This window comes from Harpegnathos saltator, unplaced genomic scaffold, assembly GCF_003227715.2.
Source record: "Harpegnathos saltator strain DR-91 unplaced genomic scaffold, Hsal_v8.6 scaffold672, whole genome shotgun sequence".
Lineage (NCBI taxonomy): Eukaryota > Metazoa > Arthropoda > Insecta > Hymenoptera > Formicidae > Harpegnathos > Harpegnathos saltator.
Window position 1 is genome coordinate 309,406 of NW_020230507.1, and position 26,834 is coordinate 336,239.

The window sequence follows — 26,834 nt, forward strand, 5'->3', positions numbered from 1 at the left end:
TGAAACGAGCCGCGAGACCGACGATTGGCCGTGCGTGCGACAATCGCCTGCGCGATTCACGAGCTGCCGCGCAAAAACCGAACGACGTCGCGCGACCGAAGGCCGTGACACGAATCGCGAATGACGTTAAGCGGCGAAAAATAGACTCCTCGTCTGAGACGCGCGTCGGGCGCAGTGCGAATCTTCATCCGGCGGCTTCGTCGAGGGACCGTACGCGACATCTGTCGCGATCAGACGGTAATTCGCACGTTGCTCCGTTGGTAATGTGAACTGCCGCGTAATTCCGATTATTTTTATTATATCTCGCACCATTGTCGGTATCCACCATTGTTGTCTTGTTCTTGAGGATAATAAAGCTATGAAAGATTTATGCTCGCATCACACAATAGAGCTACAATAATTGTTACTTCATTATGAACTACTTTTGAGATCTATATATATTTTGTAAATGTCTCTTTTTATTATATATATGTATATATATCATTTATATTATTTTATATATATATATATATATATATATATACAGATCAAGTGTATTTCACAGTTTGTTTATCTAACAATCAAATTTAATATAATAAAATCTAATATAAACATGATACAGGATATAACAAGAATAATTAATGTAGAATAAAGTATACAACAGATAGCATAAATGTCTGAAAACACCTTAAAAACACCAAAAAATATCTTGTTAGTTTTAAACATCTCTTTAATATCCTTAAGATATATTTGGAATATTTGTGCTGTCTAAAATAGATCAATGTGCGAATATCAATGGTGTACTCTTTATTCATTATCAATGGGCTTTGTATTCTTTAGAGTTTCAATCAGATTCAACAACTGAGTACGCTTGTGTCGCACCATTTCTGGGATTGCTCCAAAGTCACAGTCAGTTACTTTAGAAGTCCTTAAAATATGTCTGGATATCACATCTGTCAGACATAGGACATGCAAACCACAATCGTGACCGTTATTTTGCGGCGGTGATATAATTTCATTGTAACTCTTCTTTGGCTTACCAAGAAAATATTTTATTACGTTCGATGTAAATTCAGACGCGATGAAAGTGTTAATATAACTGCTGGAGGAGTCATAATGGTAACACATTTGATCTATGCGAGAGTACACCAGTAAGCTCCAATGTGTGCCACCTGGTGATCCCAAGCTGTCACAATTATTCAGAGGGAAGAATACAAAGTTGTAATTTTTTGCATTCACACTATCAAGAAACACGCAGCAATTTATAGGATTCTCCATTCTCAGTAATTGAGTTAATGGAGGATTCATAAACAATAATTGAGTATTTCCATATTTTTTATATTCTTCAGTCAAATACTCGTAATAAAAACCTATTATGGCATCGTTCAACCAATGAGTCCCCTTTAACAAGTTCACATCCGATAATCTGAGCAGACTGTCATGATAACTCAGTACAACTTGATCTTCTTTCTTGGTACTTGCCATAGTCATCATTAAATGTCAAAACACAAATTCAACAATATTGGCATAATACTGAGGCCGGAAACGACTCGAGATTTAACCGTGGATCTTCATCTGAAAAGTATAATTACGTTAGAGGAAAATATTTTCACAGTGAATATTCTAAATAAAGGAACTCACATGACAAGTTCTGTTTGGAACGAGCGGAAACAAGAGGATACTTCTTTTCCTTCTACAGATGTAAATTTATTTCGGAATCCAGTATCACTTCTGCTTTCTTCTACTCCTACTTCTTTAATTTTTTCTTGTTATTGTTTCTCTATATTTACAATAAAGAAGCAAGCACACATTCTCTCTCTCTTGTGTGCGAAGTAATAAGTGCCATGACAGCCTTTGCTAGCCATCTACGTTTCCTCGCGATTTTTAGAACTCCTTAGCAACATATATGCATTCATCGCGGTCGATAAATCGCTAGTTTATGACGTTTGCATCTAGCAAGGTTGATTGCATAATCGGCAGTGTTGCAGCCATGGCTGCTTCCCTGAGTAGGATGTGTACGGACTTCAGGTGATTATTTTTTTTCCTCGACAGGACATCGCGATAATCAAAGCCACATTTTCGGGATCTACCCTGTGATACATCTATGTTGATATGATAATACTGTGAGCAATTTTAATATTACTTTTACAGGAGATAAACATAACCTTTATAACCTTTATAACCTTTGTTCTGTACAGTATTAAATTGTCCTAATTTCTACTCTTTCATTAAATGAGAATCTAAACGAAAATCTAAATTAAATGAAAATCTAAATATAATAATTTCGTTGAATTGTGCATCATAAGTATAGATTAACAAATGCATTTTCTTTTTCTGTGAGAATTTTATGTTGCAATTTACAGTTTACTGAGGCAACCATTCTACGATGTAGCTAGAAATAAAAATATAAAGAAGTACATCTTGCGCAGTGTGTTTCCAACATGTGTACAATGCCAGTGTTACCATACAACACCACAATATTTAAAAAAACATAAGGTAAGATAATGCTCTTCTCTTTGGTTCTTTCCATATATGAACATTTTCAATTTTCAAATTGAATTGATTGCCATATAAAGATACTGAAATTATTTGTTGCAGCAAAAATCCTACAACATAATAAAACCCAAGAAAAAATTATCAGTTGTAAATTTATGGAATGAAATGACAATATCAGAATTGGTAGACTCAACTAAAAGGGATATAAGTGATATTATTGAGGCACTTTCTCTGTCTGGTCTTTCTTTTGATCACTGCAATAAAGATACTGTCATAGAAGATAAGAATGTATTGTATAATGCTGTGCGAAAGCTTGGGGTAAAATTTAAGGTAGTACCCAGACCAGATGATCAAGAGGACGACGCAAAGGATCATGATGTCACCAGGCGGTATATTAATAATTAACAAGAATAATCGATCGCGACAAAAGTATGGCACATCTCATTATTATTTTATTCCACCAGGCCTCCACCGGATGAATCTGTATTGATAAAACGGCATCCAGTGGTGACAATTATGGGTCACGTCGATCATGGCAAAACAACCTTATTGGATACATTACGTAACACATCAGTTGTAAAGACAGAGTTTGGCGGTATTACTCAACATATTGGAGCCTTCAATGGTAATACGAACATTTTCAATGTGTCAAGTCTTGACCATCGACGATTTTTCGTCCCTGACGTTATTTATTTCTGATTGACAGTAACGTTAAAAACGGGAGAAAGAATCACGTTTCTAGATACCCCGGGTCACGCGGCGTTTAACGTGATGCGAATGAGAGGCGCGCAGGTTACGGATATCGTGGTACTAGTGGTTGCAGCGGACGACGGTGTGATGGAGCAAACGGTGGAGAGCATACAAATGGCGAAGAGCGCGAATGTCCCGATTATCGTGGCGATTAATAAGATCGACAAGCCTAACGCCGACATCGTGTGTAAAATGAACGAATACGTAAATATACGGGAAAATCGAGGCAAAGGCATTCAGAATATATATTTCAGGAGAGGACACAAAATATGCTCTCGCAACGGGGAATTCAAGTGGAGGCGGTAGGTGGGGACGTTCAGAGCGTTAATATATCAGCGCTATATGGGACCAATTTGGATACCTTAATCGAGTCTTTAGCGTTACAAGCCGAGCTGATTGGACTAAAAGGTGATCCGACGGGCTTGGTCGAGGCTGTCGTAATCGAGTGTTCGACCGATATTTACCGCGGCAAGCTAGCGACGGTTTTAATTCAACGCGGTACTTTGAGGAAGGGCGCGTGTCTCGGTAAGCATAATTCGGCTTCAAGCATCGGAGATGCTGCTCTCGACGAAAAAATTGATATACGTCGGAAAAGGAAAATGTCTAGAACTGATATAGTTTTTACTTACTAGTGAGTGGGCGAACATGGGCGAAGGTAAGGTCCATGTTCGATCATTCCGGCAGTCCAGTCACGGAAGCTAAGCTGTCCGAAGCGGTGCAAATTATCGGTTGGCAGGATTTGCCCACCGCCGGGGATGTGATATTGGAAGTAAACAATGAGAAGAAAGCGCACATGGTGATGCGCTACCGAGAGAGGGAACAAGCTAAGTTGTTATCGCATAAGCATCAAACTGCGGCGGACAAGAAGCACGAGGAATACCTGAAAGTAAATTCTTCCGAATGTGATTTATCGGGTACGTTGCTGTCGCGTTATTAGTCTCATTTTACCCGATGCTTGGCTCGGTTTTAGGAGTATAAGATACATTTAGAGAAGAGAAGAGAGCGCGGTAGGTATTCTAAGAGATGGATGTCAGCACCTAAAGACGAGACTAACGACATGCCTAAACTCAACATTATCATAAAGGGCGATGTGGCCGGTTCCGTGGAAGCTATATTAGACGTTTTAAGCTCATACGGAAGCGATGACAAGTGTCATTTGAGCATCGTACATTACGGCGTCGGACCTATCACGACAACGGATTTACAACTGGCAGAGACGTTCAACGGTAAGACGATATGATGCCGAATGATCGGCGTGTTATCTTCTAGAACGAATCTCAACATTGTGAAATCTTTATAGCCATCTTGTATCACTTTAACGTGAATATACCGAAGAATTTGCAACAGGAAGCCGAGAAAAAAGAAATATCGGTCCGCGCGTACAACGTGATTTACAAGCTCATCGATGACGTTAAAGAAGAAATAAACAAGAGGCTGCCGTCGCTCGATGCCGAGGAAGTAATAGGTACGCGAGAGACAGAGCAATACGCAGGAGCGACATCGTAAATTTATCCTGACCGTTCGTTTGTTTTTTCGCAGGCGAAGCGAACGTACTTCAAGAGTTCGAGATCACAGAGAAGAAGAAGAAGGTAAAAGTCGCAGGTTGCCGGTGCGTCAAAGGCAACCTCAAGAAAGCCGCGATGTACCGTGTGATACGCGAACAGGAGGTCCTCTACACCGGTAAGACGCAACGCTCGACTGACAATCCCGAGACAACGTGACAAATGACGCTTCATGTATGTGTGTTCCAGGGAAATTGACGTCGATGAAGCACATGAAAAATGAGATAGAAATGATTAAGACCAACGTAGAGTGCGGCTTGAGATTCGAGGATCCTACGATATCCTTCAAACCCGGAGACGTTGTCATTTGTTACCAGACATACCAGAAGTCGCAAGAAACCGACTGGGATCCCGGATTCTAGATTCTAGAGCTGAACCAAGTAAAACCGCGCAATACACCGTAGTCATAATGTTGCTCATTCCACGTAAGCTTAAGGACAGATGGGAGAAGTTGAACAGTGAGCGAATCGATTGATTTCAATCAATAATTTGCAACACAACAGTCTTACAATCTCATTAGTTTTTTTTTTCCGGGAGGGAGGGGGTATGACCGGCCGATTCGCTTATTGCTCAAGTTGTTTTCTTTTTTCTTATGTGCCATCTGCTCAATGCAGATGCCGTCGAATTAAGTACAAATTCATTTATTATTGCTCGAGAGTTGCAATCTTCTTTTTACATTGGTCAGTTTCGTAATTTCGTTTCATAGAGACGGATCATATCCGTCAGCGGAAATCATGAAATTGAGACAGACAAGCTATATAATGTAGTACAATCCGTTACAATCCGTCAGAGACATCGATAGTGATCTTGCCTTTTTTCTGCGTGCTTACATCAAATGGAATGGAATTCTGCACGGAATTCTTTCGACATACTTTTTTTCTTTCTTTTTTCTTCTCTTTTCCTTTCACGCGATACGCAGCACGAAACGACATGATAAGAAGCACGTAAAGTCAAACTTTAAAACCTAATCAGCGGTGATAATCTTAATTTCATTGTCCGTAAGATCGTTTTCTCTCCGAATTCTCATAAAATTTCGTCTACACTCAACGGCTTTCCCCGACTCAACGAACGTGTAAAATTAGTTAAGGGTATGCGGGATCACACGGACGCGACATTAGGACGCGTAAGTCTCGCGAAATCGTCGCTGGAGATGCTGATACGCAGAAAGAACGCCACGCTTCTTCTTCTGCAGGCGGCACGGAGTCGTCGTTTCCTGGCAGTCGCCGCCGGCCGCGGTAATCTTGATGTCCAACGGCTCGATAGCAACGTCGTCATCTGGATGTACGAAGAACGCGATGGAGTGACGTCCACGGCCACAATGTTCCGGCATGACTACGCGATGTCGCAGCGCTGGCAACTGTCCGTTGGTCCAATGCGCCAACAGCTCGCCGGTGTTCACCAGTATGGCACCCGGAAGATGACCCACTCTACCCCATCGTTCTCCATGCAGAGTCTGTATCTCGAGACCACCTTCGCAGTCCTGAGGGAAACGTTCCATCGTACAGAATGCGGTCCCCGACACGCGTAATTCATACAAATCTGTACATACGCGCTATACATGTATAATAACAACCTTGACTTTTTATCGACTTGACGTCTGATCTCTCTTAATCGCGACGTGAAAGTGCAACGCGAGCGACTACTTTTGTGCCTTGGACTCTCAACAACGTATCTTTAAGCGCGCCTAATACCTGCTTCTCTCTCCTTGAAATATTTTCACGTTTCATTTGATAGTAGCGATGCGCCGCTTATCGCTTTAAACGACTGCACGTCGCCTTGCGCGACGAACGAACGGGACGTGCTCGAGTTATCTGCAGCTCCGACAAAATTATGCAGATATGCAGACACGCGCTTCGTGGATATGTTCTATTGCATATATATGTGTGTGTATGTGTGTGTGTGTGTGTGCAGAACGTATTTTTTTGTCGAAAAGTACGACCCGTGCGATCGCGCAAGGCTCGATGACGTAGCGGCGGCCGTGCCGGACGTTCATTTTCATGCGCACGGTGTAATATCGCAATCTGCATACCTGCGCCAACAAAGTGAAAGTGCCATAGTCGCAGTGGGCGCCGCATCGGGTCAGTCCTTGTACCGGTGTACCCAGTGGTGGATAATAGAGGAGACGCAGGGTGGACTCGTTGCCAGGGCCGAGTATGTGAGCGTGCTTCGACAGCAGGAAATCGTAGGACTGCTCCAAGCCCACAGACAGAGCCTGCGCATTTACCACACTCACACCGTTGCCGTCGTTTAAGGATTATAGATTATTTTTTGTGCGTAGCTAATGGAAATAATCTCGTCCAAAGATCAAAGTTACTTATACCGGGAAAATAAATCACGAGGAGAATCGATAACACGATACTTGTGGAGGATAAGTGAAATATCTGAAAGGGAAAAGATAAAATGACGAACGCGTTCGGGAGGAACGCGGTCGCGGTCTTTCCAACGTCGTGCAACGAAAAATTCGGAGAACAAAACGACGATCGCTGAACAACAGATTATTACGATAACGAGCAAGCTACGTTGGCCAGGTAATAAACCAGGGGATTGGCTTCTTCCTCAAATCGAACACGTTCACGAGCGCGCGAAACGGTTTTTCGTCGGGAATACCGGTTGTGAAGAAACAGATAAGACGATAACAACGGAGGAAAAACTTTCGTAGAAAAAGATAAAGCGACGGACACGTTCCGAGGAATTGACCGCAGTCGCTTCAACGACGCTGAGACACAGCGCTAGTAAGACAGAGACAACGATATTGATAAAATATAACGAAATTGCAAACGACGACCGCATCGAACGAGTAGGAAGCAAGTATTTACCGCAAGTAGCATGGTTGACAGCTGCTTAAAATCGCGCGCCAACTCGTCCAACGCCGGCCGGAATCCCTGCACCTCCTCCGGTAGGTTCCCCTCGCATCCGGTCACGTTGAACGCGTGTCGCAGCTCCATCTCGTCCGAAAATCTAATTGCGGGGATGCAAGAGGATGGATTAATTTTTTAATTTGAGCGAAAGTGAACAAGACGAACAACAACTCGCGCGCGCTGAGTCGCGTATGTCTTGAAAAAAGCACACACGTCTCGCTGAAATAACTACCTGCAATGCAGACGTTATATCTGTTTGCTCATTTGCGCGCTGTGCAAACTATACGCCGCACTCGCGGTGCTGCGTGATTGTGTTTACATCGGACAACTTCAATTACCCGTTCGGAACAATACACGAGCGGCGTGTTTTAATTAAGCCCTCTCGACGATCAATTTTCCTTCGACGATCGTCAAGGCGTCCGGCCTGCACCCGTGCAGACTCGAGGAAGGGGGATCGAGAGAGAGAGAGAGAGAGAGAGAGAGAGAGAGAGAGAGAGAGAGAGAGAGAGAGAGAGAGAGAGAGAGAGAGAGAGAGAGCAAAAACGAACGAGGTTGTGCGTCGCTGCTTCTCGTACCATTATCGAGTTACAGATCGTAGCCGGAGTTAATAGAGGAGAACGTCCACTAAATTGAATTGCGGCGGATCGCGAGAATAATTTGAGGATGCAATTTTCCAACTTACTTCTCCGCGTCTGGCTTGACATAGCCGTGATTATCCGGCGAAACACGCTCGTATTTCGCTCGCGTTTCGTCCGGCAACTCGCAGAACGTGTCCAGGGCTCTGTAAGCTGCCTTCATCTGCAAATGTAAGAAGAAAACTATGAGTTTCAACGCGCAGAGTAAAGCGGGATGCGAGTCGCGTGAAATTCTCTCTCTCTCTCTCACACACACACACACACACACACCCGTCTGTCTCTCGCTTCGTCTTCTCGTTGTGAAATACACTGAAAAAGAGAAGCGAGAGAGAACGCGTATATCTCTATGCGCGCCGATAAGAGAAAATCCGCCGTCAATGAGAATTATTATTGTCGCCGCAAAAGCCTCTCGGCGAGTTTTGCGCAGCTCGCGCGGATATCTCGCGACGGCAATCATAATCGCACCTTTCCAGATTTCGAGCCGCGACTTTCGCCTTACCATTTTTAGCGATCACGCGCGCCGTCCGTATCCGGATCATTCCGGTGATACTCGGAAATGTGCAGTTTTACACACGTGCGTGTCGTACGGCGATATTTTCGGCTTGATAAATTCCACGCCTCGATCGAGGATCAGTAGTGCGAATCCCGCACGGGGAAAGAGCGCGAGCTGACGGAATTTTCGTCATATTTCTCTCCTTCGTCGCAATTGTACAAACAATTAGTTTTGTACAATCCAATACGGGCAACACAATATTTACCGAAGCAGTTAGACGAGTCTCTTCACTTGCCGCGTGAATAACTTCGTCGTGCGTTTGAATCTCCTCGAGCGGCTGAGTGGGGAATCCCTCCATTCTAATGGAAATGCAATCGATGATACCTACAGTTCCCAGACACCAGATACGCGGATCGGAATGCGTCGAGTGAAATTTTTCGAGCGCTTTTAAACATCTTTTAACATTCTTTTCCATTCGAACGCGATAACGCGGTTGCTCAATAATTGGCTCTTTAACGTATCTGAAAAACTCTATTATCTATTTCAAGCCTGAGGTGCTCAGCGCGATGTTTCGACAGCTTCGAAGGATCACTAATGGACCATTAGTTACAAATTGGTAATTAACACTAAGATAAGACACTCGCTCTGCTCGCCATTCTGCCGGTAATAAACGTGTCGCTGTGGCGACAATCACGTAAGGTCTCACGTAACACGTCACTCACCACGTTCTCGCGGTAAGGACGAACGCGTCGTGTTCGAATCCTCGAATTACAGGTAATTTTACGAAAGCCGCGGCACAAGGAGAGAGAGAGAGAGAGAGGAAGAGAGGAAGAGAGAGAGAGAGAGAGAGAGAACAATGAATCACACACATCGCCGAGGGACGTGTGTCGTTTCGTATGTCGCGTGACACCGACACGTGGCGGCTTACTCACACGGGCGAACTTCCACGGAGATTATCGGGTATGATGATGTATACTATTCCGGTATACTATCGATGGCGTAATATCGCATACACGCTTCCGTTATGTAATGCCGCGGCGGAAAAACGTCGCGAAGGAAAAAACCCGCGTGCGAGCGAGCGATCGCTCCCGATTCTGTCACCGCAGCCGCCGGATTATCTCGCATCCTTGCAATGCGCCATACGAGCGCTGTGTGTGTGTGTGTGTGTGTGTGTGCGCGCTCGTTCGTGTGCACGTTTGCGATCTCGACGTGAGCTATTTCAATACTGGAAAGCAATACGCGGAACAAAGTGCATGTCTGTCACGTGTAACATGACGGTGTCTGTGAGCGCTGCTGCAGCGTATTTCGCCCGCGTATCGCTGCCGTCGCGAGTCTCGCTGTGACACTTCGCGCTCTACTAATTGCGATCTCGCGGTCCTTTGAACATCGTCGCAGCGATGCGTGCGGCTGATTCTTCGGAGAATCGGTGTGGATCTTATTGCGAATCCCGTGGCCGTGGGTCGGGGGGGGGCGGTGGGATATTTATTTATCAATAATAATATACGGGTCTGACCGTAACGTTTGTATAACGAGTAAGAAGATTCTCGTGCAATAAATAAGGGTAAAAAAGTAAAAGAAGAAAAGAAGAAAGAGAATGGCCGGAATGTACAGGCCGAAGCGGGATGCTTTTTGAGATTAGGGAAAATACAGTCAGCCCCATTCGAATTTATGTTGAACGCACGGCAGTTTCCCAGTCGGCCATTCGTGAGTTTTTTTTTTTTATGTATCCGAAACAGTCCGTCTCTGAATTTTACCAGGCCTCAGGCCTGTCGTGAGAAATATTCCGATAATTGAGATTATTAATTGTTAAGAAAAACACAGGTATTTCCCGACGATCGTTAATAATCTAAATTATTCCCGATTGTTGTTCAATTTAGAAGCGACTCGGCGACGGTTTCACGGAAGAATTCGATCGACACTCCTTCCTTTAATCTTTCACGCCAGACATTTCTTGGCGCCTAATACTCGAGCAAAAGTTTGGTGCATGATCGAGGTTAGACAAAAAAATAAGATCTTATTACATACACACACACACACACACACACACACACACACGCACACACACACACACACACACACCGAAAGATACGCCGCTCACGCGCGTTCCGACGCGTTTCTCCGCTGAGAAAGGAAAGACCCAACGAGAAGCATCAATAGAGGAGAACGACCGTGCTAAATACGACGACCTCCTTGGGAATCATTCTACGCGTTTATCTCGCGATAAGCAATTATTTGCACTTTAATTAACCTTCTGGTTTATGCTGACTAATGTCCAAAGGCAGAATTAAGATATCGCCGAGTTTATTAGTGATTTTTAAGTATCCTTGGGAGAAATCGTTTTATCCCTCTTCCCCCCTCCTTCCCCCCTCTCTCTCTCTGTCCTTCTCGAAGCGTGCAGACGGCACGTTCGCGCGTTTCGCATTTTCCGGTACGTGCGGGAACAATATTTTCACCGTGTTCTTGTACACGGTGATGTTACTCAACGATGACGAGAGGACGAGGACACGTCTCGGGTTGTCACAGGTCGTAAGTCGTGCGAGTGGATTATCACGCGAAACTACAATATACGTTGTCGTGTCGATATCACCCGGCAGTTTCCGATAGCACGCGCTCGAGTGCCGGCAAGGCCATCGCACAACGCGTACGCTCTTTATCGCGAGCCCTTGAAAACTCACCCGCTCCTTACGTGCAACATAGCGCGGATATCGAGTCGCTCATAAGTGATAAAAAGGAACACGACTCGCGCTGAGAATTGCACTGCGCTGGCGTCGCGCGCGCGCGTTTCTCTCCTTTTCTAACGTAGTCGCTAATTCATCATTAGCAATCGATCGTTTCGCGGATATCGATTGAGGTTTCACGCCAGCAGGATGTAAATCCCTGCGCGGTAAAAGTGCGGTTGTAGCTTATTTCTATACGAATAACGTCTCAGTGCACGGTGTCCTTTTATCGCATCTCCAATTGCACGTTAACTAATTAGTAATGCGCAATCGGTCAATTTTTTCGCTTTTACCTCGCTAATCACACCTGTCTCTCTGCGATAAACTACGGTAAACGCCACGCGCGATTTCCAGCGGCGAAGTCTCCGCCTGCCGAAGAGAACCCGTCCTCTCTCGAGAACGCCTCTCGTGTCCTCCGCTGCAGGTAAAAAAAGGAGTGGAAAAAAAAGGAAGGAGAAAAAGAAGAGGCCATTTCGCAGGCGCAATCTGCAACTTGGCATTTCACGAATCTCGAATGCCGCGGACACGTCGCGCAAGTTATCCGGCTTACTCCGACTGCTCGCTTGTACGAGTTATTCGTCACGATAGCGAGTTGCGACAGTCGCGTGATCGCATCTGCGAGCGATGGAAATCGGCAAGACCGACAACACCGGCGCCTGATCAATCAAAGGAAGCCTCGCGATTTAATCGTTTTGCAAGCGCGTCTCTCCCTCGACATGCCCCTCCTCTCTCACACACACTCTCGCTCTCTCTTTCTCTCTCTCTCTCTCTCTCTTATACCTTGCACTCCGGAATGCCGTGGTTGACGAGCAAGGCCAATCCTTTCTCGGACAGCGCCCTTAGCAGTTTCGAGGCCACCTGCTTCACGACTCCCTTCTGAGGGCATCTCTCCGTGCCTGCAATCACAAGAAAACACATGAGTGGACGAGCGAGAACGGTGGCGACGCGCCAGGGAGGAGGGTGAGGAGGAGGGGGGGGGGCAGCGAAGGGCGAGGCTGGCGTTGATTTTTCCGAAAAGCCCTCGAGCCTCGAGGCTTCGCTCAACTTGGCGCACCTTGTCCCAGCGGACTTTCGCGACGGTCTTATCCGCCGGTTTCCGCCGGTCGCCGAACACCGCGGTTTGCGAGTAGCCGCTTGAACACCTCGCGGCTCAGATTTCGCCGGCGCGAAGTCGCGGAACAGCCGCGACTGGCCGTCATCGGAGATTAAGTTTCTCGGAGCGCGCGCGCGCGCGCGCTCGGTTTCGCCGATGACGATCGATCGGCCGTTTCGCTGAATGAGCCAAGTTCATTGACACCGGGGGCCGAGTATGAGCGGCGAGTACGAGCGATAGACCGGCGATAGCGAGGCTACGAAACGAGCGAACTCGACTGACAGCCTCCCCCCTCCCCACCCCGCAAGCGAGATCCTCCCGTCCGGAACCGTAAACGCGCGCGCGTAATAAAGACCCGGTATTCGCGGCTCGTATATTTCACGGTTGCACACGCGCGGCTGTATCGCATTCGTAACTCGTTATTCCTCGGGTTTTCAAGGCGGCAGAAAATAAAGCGACGCAAGCGAGGCAAGAAGAAGATGGCCGTGGAATTCGCGCGCGCGCGCTGCTGCGCGCTCGCCACGACGGCGCGTAAACGCACGCACGCACGCACGCATACCGAAACGCAACGTATCACGACGCTTCTCCCGCCTGTCGCCGCGCGCCTTTTTCTTCCGCTTTTTCATGATTTTCTTCGCCTGTCACGAGCGAGCGGCTCACCCGCCGCCGCTCGTTATAATTAGAACTGTCGAAACATATGAAACATACTAATCTCGCTCGCTCGCTCTCTCTCTCTCTCGTGCTATTCTCGAGGCTCCCTCCGCGCTGCTACTCGTTCGCTTCTTTCGTTTCCAAGCGAAATTAACGCGAGGAGCGTCATTACGCGATGGACACGGGAGCGTGTCGCGCGTGTTAACTGCGTCGTCGCATCGGCTAACGAAAATCGAAAAAGGTCAACGGCGAGCCTTGAAGCGCGAGGTCATGTTCTCGAGAAAGCGTTGTCGCCGGGTCCCGCGCGCGAGCCCGTCGTCGTGTCGTAACGAGATCCGTCCGTGAACGAACGGAGGAGAAATAACGAACGTACGCACACACCATATATGCGTATCGCGCCGGCGATTATTACACGAACATTCTCTCTCTCTCTCTCTCTCTCCTCCCTCGCTGTCGCTCTTTCCCTCCAGCGCCCGCCTGCCGTCTGCCTCGATTAACTTTTGTTCTCGGTTATATCGCGCCTTATATAACGTACCGTGAAAATCACCTTTCGAGCTCTCGTCGTCGTCGTCGTCGTCGTCGTCGTCGTCGCGGTCCCTGCGCTGACGTGAGCTGCACGTAATGATTCACGGTCGGATTTTTTAATAAGCTGCTCTGACTAATTCGCTGTCGGAAAAAATGTCGGACGATACGTCATCGTCGGTTCTTCGGCTTTCTTTCCGACGCGATCACGCGACAATCCGACGTCGGAGCGACGCGAATATTCAAGCAGAATGGGAAGCGACGTTTCGTGCGTGAGAGAGGTGACTCCGATCATCACCGTCGTCGTCGAGGAGCAGAAGGAGGAGATACATCGGCCGCCCGCGGTGCAGCGATTCAATAAATTCGCCGACGTGCTCCTCGCGCGCTCGACGTCAACAGGCGAGACACAAAAATGTGGGTTCTTCCCGCTTTGTTCCGCGCTATTTCGGCGGCGACGCGACGTAATCGCGACGACAAAGTCAAAAGCGAGAGAAGGGCCGCGGCGGCTTTCGTTTCGGCGGCCGTTCGCGCGGCATACATCGGCAACGGGCGTCTCGCCAAAATCGCCTCGTGAGAAAAAAGACGAGAGCCAGAGTGAGAGAGAGAGAGAGAGAGAGAGAGAGAGGCAGGAAGAAAGAAAGAGAGAGACGGTCGGCGGTCGCCGCGCCGACAAAGTCGTATTAATAACGCGAAACTATAAGAGAGACGCCGATCTTTAATAATAGACTCGATGTACCTAATCTCGCGATTGCGGGGCGCGACGGCTGTTTGACGCCTGAATCTTGATTGATGATGTGTACGTCTTCGTTCCGTTCGTCTTCCTCCCTCGCGCGCTCGGCAAGGCATTTTCGAAACCTTCGGCCGAGCGGGACAAGGACCGTCGGCGACACGTGGCCGAGGAACGTACGCATCATACGCGTCGCCGGCGGACCTCGCTCCGTCGAATTATTCATAATCACGCGATAAATCACTCTTATGATGTTTATAAACATCGTTCGTCATTGTTATACCGTAGCGTCAGCCGATCAGCCGCGCGAGTCTGTCACCGCGCGAAGATGGATTTGCTCCCTCTTGATTTTCTAGTCAACCGGATCGATCGATTCGCCTCTTCATTCCGCGACGCACAGTGGGGCCAGATGATATTTTTTGGCTCGCGAATTCTCTAGGGACCTGAATAAATCCAACGGATGAGGTTGATCCTGAATAAATTCCAAAGAGATCTGTCTAGCCGAGATATTTTGAAAAAATTATCGGTTCAGGGTTCGTGGGTTTAGGGTTTGTCTTAAAAGTTTCGAGGCTCGAACTTAATGTTTTATAGCTGAATATTTAACGTCGAGTATTATGAGGTATTTCGAGCTATGGCTAGATTGGGTTCTTGGACTGTTTGGAGCTCTTAATACGTATGTACGGCTTCATGCATCCACGAGCTAAAAAGTTCTCGGATTGATAGATTCCTAGGTTGATGGACTTTAGACTCAACATCCCTCGGTTTTGTGCTAACGGGTCTATATTTGATGTTTTTGTATTTTGGGCATATGAGTTTTGAGTTAATGGGTTTCTGGTTCAAGATCGATAAATCTCGAGGTGTCTGTTGATCGATTTCATAGTATCAATCCGCTGATTACGCTATTAGATAGAAATAAGTGTCGAATAATGAATATTTCACAAGTTTCTCGCGACAATTTCAACGATAATTTTTCCTCTTTTGGGGCTAGTAATTCGAGAAAAAAATTCTTCTTTAAATTTCGGCAAGACAGATCTCATCGGAACTTATTCAGGATCAACCACTCATCCATTGGTGTCGATGATCGGTTGGAAATTCAGGTCTCTAGAGAATTTTCAACCAAAGAATCCCATCTGGCCCCACTGTGCGACGGTCCTCAAGCGACAATTTCGTCGCTCGAGAGGTCACGTATTATTCGCGGGGCTAGTAACAAGAGAAAAAGAACGCGCGAGACATTAATGCCGTTGATTACCGCGCGCGCGCGGTAAGGAGATAATCACGTCAACGGCACGGGGCTCTCTGATACGCACTTGACGATGAACACACGGCGCGGGCGCGGGCGCGGGCGGCGGCGGAGGATCGCCGAGGAAACTTGATTCAACTTGGAAAGTGCGACAGCTGATACGCGAGACGGCTAAAAATATGCCCCTGAAAACGTGCGTCTCGGCGGGCGTGCGGGTTAACGACACGGGTGCGGGCAGGGCCGAGACGCTTGACGTTGACGTGAGACGCACTTTTTGCCGCGGATTTACCGGATTTACCCGCTCGCCGGCGGAAATCGCCTCCTCCCCTTTCCCTTTTCATGCCGATACCGCCGCCGTATGCGCGATACGACATCGTCACGACGACGACGACGACGACGACGCATCCTTGGTCGGCGCGGTTAACGGCCGCGGCCAAAGACGCGGAACCGTTTCTAGGGTGCGTGTATAGAGAAAATATTCGCTAGTTTCTCCTGGTAGCGAGACGAACTCCCCCGATACTTTCGCCCGGTGTGTGTAACGATCGAATATACCGTTACCGGATGTCGAGTCCGAAGGTGCGTGAAATGTAGTCTGCGTCGGCGACGTTACGCGCGTTTCTTCTTAGGTGCTCGCACGCCTCTGTGCTGTCGATCAGTCGGCATGGACAATGTCCGAGGATACCGCGAGAATACTCTCTTCAAGGTACGAGCGCGGAGAGACTGCTTTCTCCTCAGACTCACACGCGTCTATAGTCAGGGACAAAGGATAAAGGAGAAAATTAAGAGGATAAGAGAAGTAGGACGGCCCACACACAGGATATTCGCAGAGTAATCTCTCGGGGAAATAACAAGGAAGAAACACGACGCATATTTGTGAAATCGGCCGTGCTCCTTCTCTCTCTCTCTCTCTCCCTCCTACCTTCTCTCCTTATCTCTTAATATTTTCCTCATCCGAAACGGTCAAGTCACTCCGCTCCCCACGCAGGATTACTCCATTTTCGATCGCTTGCGACGTCGTGATTCGCACAGTCGCACGGCGCGACTGCGGGAACACGTAAGATTTGCAGGAAGTTGTTTGATAAACCTGCGAAATTTACATAAAATACATGGCTAATCTTCCTTGCTGTTACGTGAGCTCGAGGAGACTGCGAGGAATCCACGTTTCGTGGAAGTTTCCCGCATGAACATGCACGCGTGTGCATGTGTACGTCTACGTCTACACGTGTACGTTGCAAACCGCATCGACCTATCTCCGTACGTGATAGTAGAAGTCTACCATCACGAGAGATGCGATAACGAGTCATCTCTCGATGCGATCTTAATGATATTCAATTCACGCGCGTCGCGTTGATTTACGCGAAGAAGATGAGAGTGCGCGACGACGACGCGCGCCTCGTTCTTTTCCGGCTGAGGTTTCTCGGTCAATCGAGAGCCCCGACCCGACCGAATTCGCGAGAATCATTTGTCTCCAGGTAAGTAGTATATCTCGGAACGGCGCAAATTCCACATACCCACCTCCCGCCGCCGTTTATTCAATCAACATTCGCGACTCGCTGCAAAAAAAAGCTACGAGCGACAGCAGACGGCGTTATCAATTCCAACCGAGCAACCAATGGTGTGATACCAACGGTACTTCCAACTATGCATTCGCGTCATCGTCGCGTGTATCGTCGGGAGGTTTCGCAATTTTTGCATATCTTTCCTTCGATGCGTTCGTGCTGCTCATGCCAGCACTCGTGTCACGCGATTTTGCAAGACGGACGAAAGTTCAAAGAATCTTCGCGATTCTGTACAGCTTGCCGTCTCCGAGCAAACGGAAGTTTGATCGTACTCGGGATTACTTCGACATCGCGACCCGTGGCAAAGATTATTGAAATCTGAACGATACTTTTTCGTACTTCGAGAAATACCTCGCTTATTCGGTACGAAGAATCAACACCACGATCGCCAGCATTGTTCATCTGGCAAATCGTCCGCAATTGGCCACAAAATAGCCTGTATTTTTGCTCACTTTGTATGTGACTTCATATAATTTTTTCCCCCTTAATATTAAAGATCCCCTTAATCTTAATATTAAGATATGAAGAAGACTAGTCTCGAAGACTATTAATTTATTTCTGATAATTTATTTTGTAATTGATTCGTGCTTCACCCAATGTGGTGTTCTCACACCAGTTCTGCGAATTTTCACCGCGCCACTTCAAAAGGTTTAGTTCTTTTTAACCTTCGAGCTAAATTCTCACTATCGAAGTCGGATAACCTCATTATATTTGTGTGTTGACTTTATATAATGACGACAACAATAATATAAAATTGACTTTTTAAACCATTTGTTTTTGAAATTTATTTATACGAGCATGAAAAGTGAAAAGAAAACGATAGTCGTCACAGGTGCGTGACGTCTGGTTCCTCGTGAAAATCGGTGCGTCACGCACCGGTGACGCGCATGGTAGGCGGACGTGTCAATATAAGATGAACGAGACGACCTTAATAGATTTCCCAGTCGATTTTCTGGGCCTCCGGAATTTCTCAGAACGCTAAATTGGATCGCGAACTGACGAACGTGGACGTTCGCTCCGCGCGCCGCGAAAACGAGGCTCGCGCGACTCATTCACGTTCGTGTTTGCTTCATTGACATTTTCAATCATGAGACGTTCGCATTCTCACAGATATCCCCGAGTTCTCGTCTCATGTTTAACGCGCGAAAAACGAAGTCGCAACAAAGCTCACACGTGCCCGGCCCGGCGATCTCGCAGGAATCTCATCGCCGGCGCGCGTCCTCCTTGTCTCCGGTTTCTACTTGCCGCGAATTCCACGAGCATCGAGAGTCGCCCGTCTGCTTGTCGCATCAAAATTTCGCGATCCAGCTGGCCTGCTGGTTCATTAGCCCGGCGCTCATGTACGCGGATGAGCGTGCGGACAGAAGGATAAAGAGGAAGAGACGGAAAAGAGAGCGGAAGCCGCGCGCGCGCGCAAGATACCGCGATATTAGTAGATCCTACAATGTGACGCACGAGCAATAACGGTTGTGCACAATATTATATGGAATGAAATAAAGTGGTGACGAAAGATAAACTCGGTCTTATCACCTTTTAATAAAGACACGGGAAGTCGATGATAAGTATCGAGATTTAACAGATTAGAGTCGATTCTTTTTCATTCGATTTTTCTACAAATCAATTCCTTCTTTCGAACGTTCATCCCAGATGAATTCTTCCCTGATCCTTTAACGCCCGACTTTTTTTATAAGTGTTTTGAGAATAAAATTTGAGTTTTTTCGAACTGAGACTATAAGTGGTGATAACCAAAAAAATATCAGAATCTTATATCTACGAAAAGCTACCTTTCCAAGCAGAAACTACTCCCGGAAGCGAAAAATACGCCCGATCGGTTAAATTTTTTTTTAGTTTTAATAATTTTATATCATACCTAATGGCCTAATGGAAAAAGTTCCGCGAAACATAAAACTCATATTCAGAACTTGATCTTTATTTACCCGGAATGGAATATAATAAATGAGTACATGAAGTTTCCGCTTTTCGTTTGTTGTTTTCGTTAGCTTGGTTTTTCTTATCGTTCGTTTTTTGCTTATTGATAAATACGACTTGGATCCTAAAAGCATATACGAAATGAGCAACCTATACAGAGAAAAAGGAAGGGTAATCTATACGACATAACTCTGATAGTTAGCTTGACATTTTTCAGCTGAAACTTTACTATATATTTGTGAGTCAAGTTTATCATTCCGAGCGTCAAGCTATTTCAGAAGAATATCTTATAGATCACCATTTAGATAGTCAATCGTCCCTTCATTTTTCACCGCATAAAAAACTGTAGGTCACCGGGTTTCACGAAAATAGGTTGATTTCGTGATTTTCGTGTCCACCATCTTGGATCCGCCATTTTGAATTTCTGTATTCTTTCAATTTCACATTTTGCATCTGAGGAAGCTTCCAAATGTACAAAATTATAACAGATACCAATCTATTCATTTATAGTATGCACTTCTAGATGTCAGTAGCCTACTTGGAATTTGACCAAACATGTTATCATTAAAACTGAGCTAAAACTAGACTAAACCGAATCTGCACACAATCTGTATACCATTTCTTAGAAGAAGAATTCACCTTTACAGTGATGCGAAGAAACCGAAAATATCTCCTTTCTTCACTAAGTTATGGATTCTTAAGTGCGTTTCTGGTAACTATAGTTACCAGAATAGGCGTTGAAGAGTTAAACGAAGCAACATTGATGAACAAGTACATCAACGAAACTCGATTTTCTGTTGAAAAGATCGGTCTGTCGAAGAAGAAATCAATTTTCTAACGATCGGATCTCGCTCATCATCAGACTAGACTTGAGGAGGGCGGCTTTCGGAAATTATTCAGACCGTCTCGAGAAGCTCCTCACGGATCGAAAACAAATCAATGTCTCGGGACGCAGTCTTGGAGAGCGAGCAAGCGCATAAAGTGGAGCAAAACAAAGAGAAAAAGTCGATTTCTTTCAAGGAGCAATACACGCGAAATTAATAATGAATATCACCAGCATCAACGGCTGGACTTGAGAAGGACCTTGGCAGATTATTCAGGCCGTTTCCAGGACTTTTTCGACACGAGTCGGAAACGAGTCAATGTCTCGAGACGCCGCGCCGGCGCGGATATATAAAACAGAGCCGAAGAAAAGGTGAATTCAATTAACACCTCCGAGTGAGACTCCGAGTTCACACGCGAATTCACGACGAACGTCGACATTTACACGATGACGCAATCTGATCGTCGACTTCGGGGACTGTTCAGGCGGTCCCGGGGATTTCTTCATGGATCGAAAATGGACCACTGTCCGGCGAGAGAGAGAGAGAGAGAGAGAGAGAGAGAGAGAGAGAGAGAGAGAGAGACAGAGAGAGAGAGAGAGAGAGACAGAGAGAGAGAGAGAGAAGCACGCGAGCGAGAATGAGATCGCCAGCAAGCCAAATCGCGAAATGCGGAGCGCAGCGGGCGCGATTTTCTCTCGCGCGTCTCTCTCTCGGCGAGAGCGAGCCATTATTGCTCTCCGCTCGCGCGGCGGCCGCTTAAATCATTATCTAACACTGCGTCGGGGCATAAAGGCGCGCGAGATATTTTATTGGCCATGACGTGTGACGCGTGCACGCCGCCGTGTTACATGCTGCTTAAGCCGCGTGCAAACTCGAGCGTTAAGCCGACCAGGAATGCACGCGCGTGTTCTAGTTTGCGCGACGAAGCAGCGCGTTCGCGCTGCGACTTTCCTCGCGCGAGCGCGACCGGCCGATCGTCGGACATCGATCGCTTTGGACACACTGAGCTAAGCGCGCAGAAAATAATAAAAGAAACGGGAAATGGCGAGGAAGGGGGGGGAGGGGAAGGAGGAAGTATGCCGCACCGGCGATAATTGTGTAAGTGGAATGATACACGCGCGAGTGGTTAGAAAAATATGACAAATGCACGGCGAAAAAACGGACGAAAGAAACGGAATCTCTGCCTCTTAGACCTCTAGAATTTCGTCCGTTAAGTCCAGTGTCACATTGATTCAAGCTGATCTGTTCGTTTTCTCATGTGTCTTTCACGCGCGACGACGAACAGGCTGTGCGTCGTCCGGAAGCCGCGCGGAGGAGTCACTCTTGCGACTCGCCGAAAAGTCATCTACGGGAGATCGACGTGCGAGCACACGAGAGTGACCGCGTGTACCTTCGATACCGTCCACGTGTTGAAACGTAATCGTTGGATTATAGGTGATCAATAGCAACGTGAGAGCGCTGATTGGCGGCGCATGGTGATCTTTAAATGGCACACCGGCTAAACTTTCGACAATCTCTGTGCACACACTGTGGCTTCGGCGGCCTGATGCAAGTTAATAATCGCAGGCGCAGGCTAACGTAACCGAAAATTTGGCTCGCATTAGTAGCTCATCAGCGGGTCGAACAAAATTGCGATTACAGTCTATTGCGCGACGACCGACTTTAGACAGCAGGCGTACCGTGTCCCAATATCTCCGAGTTTCCACATCGCGCGATCGCGCCGGAGCGACTCTCTAAAGAATTCACGTCGAGTCATTCGCCGACGTGATCGATGCGACAGGCTATTTTCTGGAAAGCCTCGTGAGACAATTTCGGGAAGAGGTTGCGCGGGAAAACGTAACAAGGGTGAAGGCGCTTCTCGTCCCATCGCTCGGTGTGTACGTGACTTTAGCGAATAATTCGCGGGTTATTTCGCGGTGATCGGTCGGCTCTTTTTTGTTGTTCTCTCTCTCTCTCTCTCTCTCTCTCTCTCTCTCTCTCTCTCTCTCTCTCTCTCTGTCGAGATTCTTGCGGGGTGAAAATTGCGGAGAAAGTTTCGCGAAAACGTGACGGGTTCCAAGGGATATTGCGCTGAGCCGAGCCGAATCGTCGCTCAAATGTGCACGCGACTTAACACGCTGCTCACATATATTCAGCAGGCAGCTCATTAACGGCAAGTCCAGACGAGGAAAGAAAGGAAATGACTTTTCGCGACTTCAAGGGACCCCCGACGAACGGACGGCTCAAAATTTTTCCGGCAGCGCGTGTAAAGAAGAAATAACAACACGAGCTGGTAAACAACAGCCGGTGCGGCGCGGCGTTACGTTCGACCGCTTTCAATACACGGTGACGAATAATTACTCGACCTTAATAGAATCGATGATTAATCGGTCGCGCTCTTTTTGCCCGTTTCTTCCGCGTCAACTAATGAAATTAAGCGACTCGTTTCCTCGGAGACCCTCGCCAACGAACTATCGGCTCTAGGTTGACGCGTTGTTTTTATCGCACGGACACGTGCTTTTCACCTTCTTTTTCGCCGCGGGACGAACAAACGTCGTCAGTGAGACCAGGAAATATGTCAACGACTGACCGGGCAAACGTGCGAGACGAGTCTCCAAAATTCACGAAGCACACGCGTGCGACACGTGTGTTTCTAAACCGATGATTGCCGAAAAGGAAACTCCCCGTAGGCGGAGTTCAAGCGAATTCTCGTTTGTCTGGGGTCTCCGACAGGACGATGCACCACGTCGGGGACCGGATGGTGCGCGCGAGTCACGAGGAATTTCGAGGATTTGTTGAAAGAGAGAGAGAGAGAGAGAGAGAGAGAGAGAGAGAGAGAGAGAGAGAGAGAAAGAGAGGCGACGGTTTTACGGTTGCTTGGCAACGAGGCCAGGCACCTAGCCAGACGAAGCAGCCAGCGGCAACCGGAGGCGCCTACCACGGGTCCGACGATCCGTTGAGGTCAGAGCCCCTCTCACAAAGAAGGGCCCCTCCCTTGGCGCCCTCGGACCGTTTATACAGGGTGTCTCTCTCCCGACTGTCTACCGGCGCGGCGCGGCACGACCGCTCGCCGAGTTTCGAAATTCGCTCGACGCGATCAGCTGATCGGGGGTTCCATGGACGTGCAGCTCGTACAATTCAGCGATAACAATGATAAAAGGAACATTGAAAGAATTAGTTGTGATCGCTTGTTTTCCTCTCGACTCGCTCGAGCGGCAAATCTTTGTGACGTAACGGCAATATCGGCCGGATGGTGTTTCGAAATGAAATCAAATGCAATAATAATAATATGACCTCTCTCGGGTAAGAGTAAATTCGAATGGATTGAAAATAATTGCAGGGCCGTATGACGGACGAATACGAATACGCCGCTTGGGGACAGATGGGCAGAGAGTGCTTAAAAACGTCGGAAACAACGTAAACGCGCTCAGCTGGCTGGAACTTATATTAGACGCGGCGATAAATAAATGTCAATCATTTATTTTTACGACACTCTGTGCATCCGTTCGCGCGCGAAAAAGCGTGTCGCCTACGCGCCGCGTATCGTTAACACGTTCTCTTGCCGTGTTGAAAAAGACCAAAAAGAAAAAGTCAAAAGAAACGGAGCGGAGTTTAACGCGTTAATCTGCACGAGGCGACGACGACGAGCAAAATTCAAAACGGTGGAGTACGAAATGCCGAATTTCAGATTTTATTGCGGCACTCGAAACACACAAACGCGCGTCTACACACGCACGCAGTTTTCGATACGATGACAATAATCGAATCGTCTCTCTCTCTCGAGAGAAAGAGATATGATAAATGAAGTCAAAGTTGAATCAAGGTTCACCGACGTATCCTTTCGATGTTATAAGATAATTCATTCGCGCACGTCGCGACGACTTTAATGTGCAAATTGAAATCTGATTAATAAGAAATGCAACGCAAAGTGGATGTGAGGTAATTTCAAGGCCGACAGAATGTCGGCAGAAATTAACGGCCGCCGCTTAATTGTCAAGTCCGTCGTTGCAAACGACGTTCATCGATCGGCCGACTCATTAGCGGCCTAATGAAGCATCACTGTTTTCTATTAGCAACAATATAAATGCCCACGTTATGCAGCGTATGCAAGGTTTTACAAGCGCGTAAGTCAACAATCCCGAAGTTAACACAATCTCCTGGCCGAATTCCGGACCGTTCCGATGAATCGACGTCATGTGTTTTCTCCCTCTCTCTCTCTCTCTCTCTCTCTCTCTCTCTCTCTCTCTCTCTCTCTCTCTCTCTCTCGCCAGTGATTTCTAGGTGCGTCTCGTCTAGTTTTGCCATGGCACTTACTTTCGTCACCGACGACCTATGACCGACTTGCGACACCGAGCGCGCTGAGATCTTTCGCCGAGTCCGCGCGCACGGCCCAGTCCCAGTTTCATTACATTCCGTAACCCGTCGCGCGTTTTACGATCGAATGGGAAAAACGTTTGCAGTGCGCTACTGTCTCGCAAACACCGATTTCGAAATAACGTTTCGCGAAATCTCTCAGTCGCGCGAGCGCGACCTGCAAGTTCCGCGAACAGGATGTCGGAGTCGTTTCCTGCGTATCACACGCACCTTTCTCTCTCTCTCTCTCTCTCTCTCTCTCTCTCCCTCTCTCTCCCTCTCTCTCTGTCTGTCTGTCTGTCTCTCTCTGTCTCTCTCCGTCTTTTTCCCTGTCTCTCTTTTGCCGTTTCTCGCACGCATAAACGCGAATCGTCCGATCGAGAGCGACCCGGTAGATCGAAATAAAAAAAACCACTCACCCATATGAGCGAGGTCGATGATCGGGATCTCGCATTTGCTGAGAAGAGTCTCGCAAGTCTGCGTGACGATGGGCGCGCTGGTACAGCAGCTCATTCTGCCTGAGAGACGGAGTCTTCCCCTTGGAAATCTGATTATCGGTTCCTCCACACACCGGAAATCTGTTTCGCACACCGGGTTGTAGGCTGTCTTCCTCTTTCTCACTCACTACTCACTGTCTGCAACGTCGCTCTCGTAGAGACCGCTCTCGACCGCTTTCTCTCCTCTTTCTCTATCTCTCTTCTTCTCGCCGAACGCGGCAGCGGCTTAGCGAGAGTGAAAAAAAATCAGCCACTTTACACTTCACGCGCGAACGACTCAGCCACCCGGTATAGGCGCTCGTGAGACTCACTGGAATATCCAAGAGAATATCATACTATCACTTCTACGGATATATTCACGATCACTCCTCCACGACTGACTCGAGCACGACGACGGTTGCGATTCTCCGCACTAATCTATCACATGCGAAAGCGAGAGCCGCGAAATATGGCCGATTAACGGTAGCCGTAAGAGACGAGTTTATTGTGTGGCTGGTGATGCGGCAAGCAGTGGACGTGGCTGCGAACTGGTGAGTACATGCTATGACGATGGAATGGCGGTCGAAAGTAATCGCCGAGTAATGACAGTACAATGTGAAATCCTCCAACCGTATCGACACGCGGCTGCTCGCGAACTGATCGCGCCGTTTGTAAGTCGCGAACGTTCGGGCACGCCGCGCGCGTTACCGAGCGCCGCCGAGTACAGCCGAGCGCTCCCGAGCGCCGCCGAACGGCCGGCGGATTCAAGCGAGTGCCGCGCGACGCGACGTCTCGCGCGGCTACGCGAAATCAGAAGATCCACACACTCCGGCGGGCGGATTATCCGCGCTCCTTTGTTTGCTTCTTTAGAGCACGTCTGGCATGAAAGCTGGCTCTACATCGAGACAATGAAATCTGGTTATTATGTTTGCGCTGAAGACCGCCGACGTATAATGCGCAATTAGCGAAGCGAGTCGTGATTCCCGTGGCGAGCCGCGGGACAGCCGCGCGCGATCCGATATGTATGTTTGTATGCTGTTATATTGATATTGTTCATACGAATTTACAAGTTAATATTTCGAGGTTTTTGTAGAGAGTGTCGTCGAGGGTATCTCGATGGTGTCGCGCGAAGGCGCATTTCATCGAAATTGAAACACGCTCCCGCTCGCGTTCTGCTTTTATTTCACGACGATCGGAACGTTTAATTCCGAGAGAGCTCCGTCGCTCTGACTGGTTTGAAAATAATACGCATTCACACGTATTCGGCGGCTCTTTGTTTCCAAACACAATCTACTCAACCTATATCGCTTCTTTCTCTTCTACTTTTCTCACGTTCCTTCTTTTTTCTCCGTCGCTGTAACCGCGGAAAGAGAATGATCGTGTGAAATCAGCACACAGCAGACGATCTGTCGGTGTCTGTTTGTTTCTTCAGAGTACATGCGCAAGCCTGCGCTGTTTGACGAAACAATGACGCTTTGTTGTTGTTATTCCTCATATAAATCCGATAAATCCGTTATCGAAATTTTCGAGACTGCCCCATTAGACCCGATCTCTGCGAATTACTTTATAAAACAACGTCCGATTTTGTGCAATTTTTCAACTCGATTATTTCAAATAAATCTTTTAATTTTTATAAAAACCTTTCTTTTATTCGCACATTGTTCTCCCTGTCTCACATTGTCTCTATTTCTCTCGTATATACCTAGTTTATTTTAAAATTAATGTCATCTAAATCACGAAGCCAGATGCGGTTTTATCTTCACGTTGTTGGCTTGCCGGAGCCGCAAACCTCGTTTGGGATAACGTCTTTTCGGCCGCGACCGTATTTTCAGCTTGCGAAAGCGCCGATGAAATGCAATAAGAAGAGCAAGTTCTCTCTCTCTCTCTCTCTCTCTCTCTCTCTCTCTTGCGGGACGTCACCAGTTCTATTACAGTCGCCGCGGTCCACAGAAGAAGCACACAGTGAGAAGCACGCGAGATTAACGCGTATC

At 47.4% G+C, this 26,834-nt stretch overlaps 3 protein-coding genes across 6 annotated transcripts; 1 reads left to right on the forward strand and 2 right to left on the reverse strand.

Moving 5' to 3' along the window:
* The first annotated feature begins 55 nt into the window (after window positions 1-55).
* On the forward strand, window positions 56-6,376 carry mIF2 (mitochondrial translation initiation factor 2). 3 transcript variants are annotated; one of them, XM_025305085.1, is made up of 13 exons: window positions 56-237; window positions 2,032-2,102; window positions 2,343-2,475; window positions 2,578-2,864; window positions 2,940-3,100; window positions 3,182-3,408; window positions 3,480-3,750; window positions 3,858-4,111; window positions 4,196-4,451; window positions 4,526-4,690; window positions 4,765-4,905; window positions 4,977-5,167; window positions 5,980-6,376. In XM_025305085.1, the coding sequence occupies exons 2-12, from the start codon at window positions 2,092-2,094 to the stop codon at window positions 5,147-5,149; spliced, it is 2,079 nt and encodes a 692-aa protein (XP_025160870.1). In that variant the 5' UTR covers window positions 56-237; window positions 2,032-2,091; the 3' UTR covers window positions 5,150-5,167; window positions 5,980-6,376. The 3 variants fall into 3 exon arrangements, with proteins under 3 accessions (XP_025160870.1, XP_011140337.2, XP_011140338.2); XM_011142035.3 differs by lacking the exons at window positions 56-237; window positions 2,032-2,102 and adding an exon at window positions 1,904-2,007; XM_011142036.3 differs by lacking the exon at window positions 56-237 and having other exon boundaries at window positions 1,941-2,102.
* Window positions 596-1,826, reverse strand: LOC105183720 (sentrin-specific protease 8). Its single transcript, XM_011142034.3, has 2 exons — window positions 1,621-1,826; window positions 596-1,554 (listed from the first exon to the last, which is right to left on the reverse strand). Exon 2 carries the CDS (start codon window positions 1,471-1,473, stop codon window positions 787-789), a length of 687 nt encoding a protein of 228 aa, XP_011140336.1. The 5' UTR covers window positions 1,474-1,554; window positions 1,621-1,826; the 3' UTR covers window positions 596-786.
* On the reverse strand, window positions 5,281-25,488 carry LOC105183722 (UPF0676 protein C1494.01). 2 transcript variants are annotated; one of them, XM_025305086.1, is made up of 6 exons: window positions 24,787-25,488; window positions 12,271-12,386; window positions 8,328-8,443; window positions 7,604-7,745; window positions 6,817-6,999; window positions 5,281-6,267 (listed from the first exon to the last, which is right to left on the reverse strand). In XM_025305086.1, the coding sequence occupies exons 1-6, from the start codon at window positions 24,878-24,880 to the stop codon at window positions 5,902-5,904; spliced, it is 1,017 nt and encodes a 338-aa protein (XP_025160871.1). In that variant the 5' UTR covers window positions 24,881-25,488; the 3' UTR covers window positions 5,281-5,901. The 2 variants fall into 2 exon arrangements, with proteins under 2 accessions (XP_025160871.1, XP_025160873.1); XM_025305088.1 differs by lacking the exons at window positions 12,271-12,386; window positions 24,787-25,488 and adding an exon at window positions 9,039-9,446.
* Window positions 25,489-26,834: the final 1,346 nt, after the last annotated feature.

Coding starts and splice junctions, on each gene's coding strand:
- LOC105183720 (XM_011142034.3), bottom strand. CDS start 1,473: ATGATGACTATGGCAAGTACCAAGAAAGAAGATCAAGTTGTACTGAGT.
- mIF2 (XM_011142035.3), top strand. CDS start 1,919: ATGACGTTTGCATCTAGCAAGGTTGATTGCATAATCGGCAGTGTTGCA. Junction 3,101..3,181: donor ACATATTGGAGCCTTCAATG/GTAATACGAACA, acceptor TCTGATTGACAG/TAACGTTAAAAACGGGAGAA. Junction 3,751..3,857: donor GAGGAAGGGCGCGTGTCTCG/GTAAGCATAATT, acceptor TTTACTTACTAG/TGAGTGGGCGAACATGGGCG.
- LOC105183722 (XM_025305086.1), bottom strand. CDS start 24,880: ATGAGCTGCTGTACCAGCGCGCCCATCGTCACGCAGACTTGCGAGACT. Junction 7,746..8,327: donor GTCAAGCCAGACGCGGAGAA/GTAAGTTGGAAA, acceptor CCCCGCAATTAG/ATTTTCGGACGAGATGGAGC. Junction 7,000..7,603: donor TGTCAACCATGCTACTTGCG/GTAAATACTTGC, acceptor GTAAATGCGCAG/GCTCTGTCTGTGGGCTTGGA.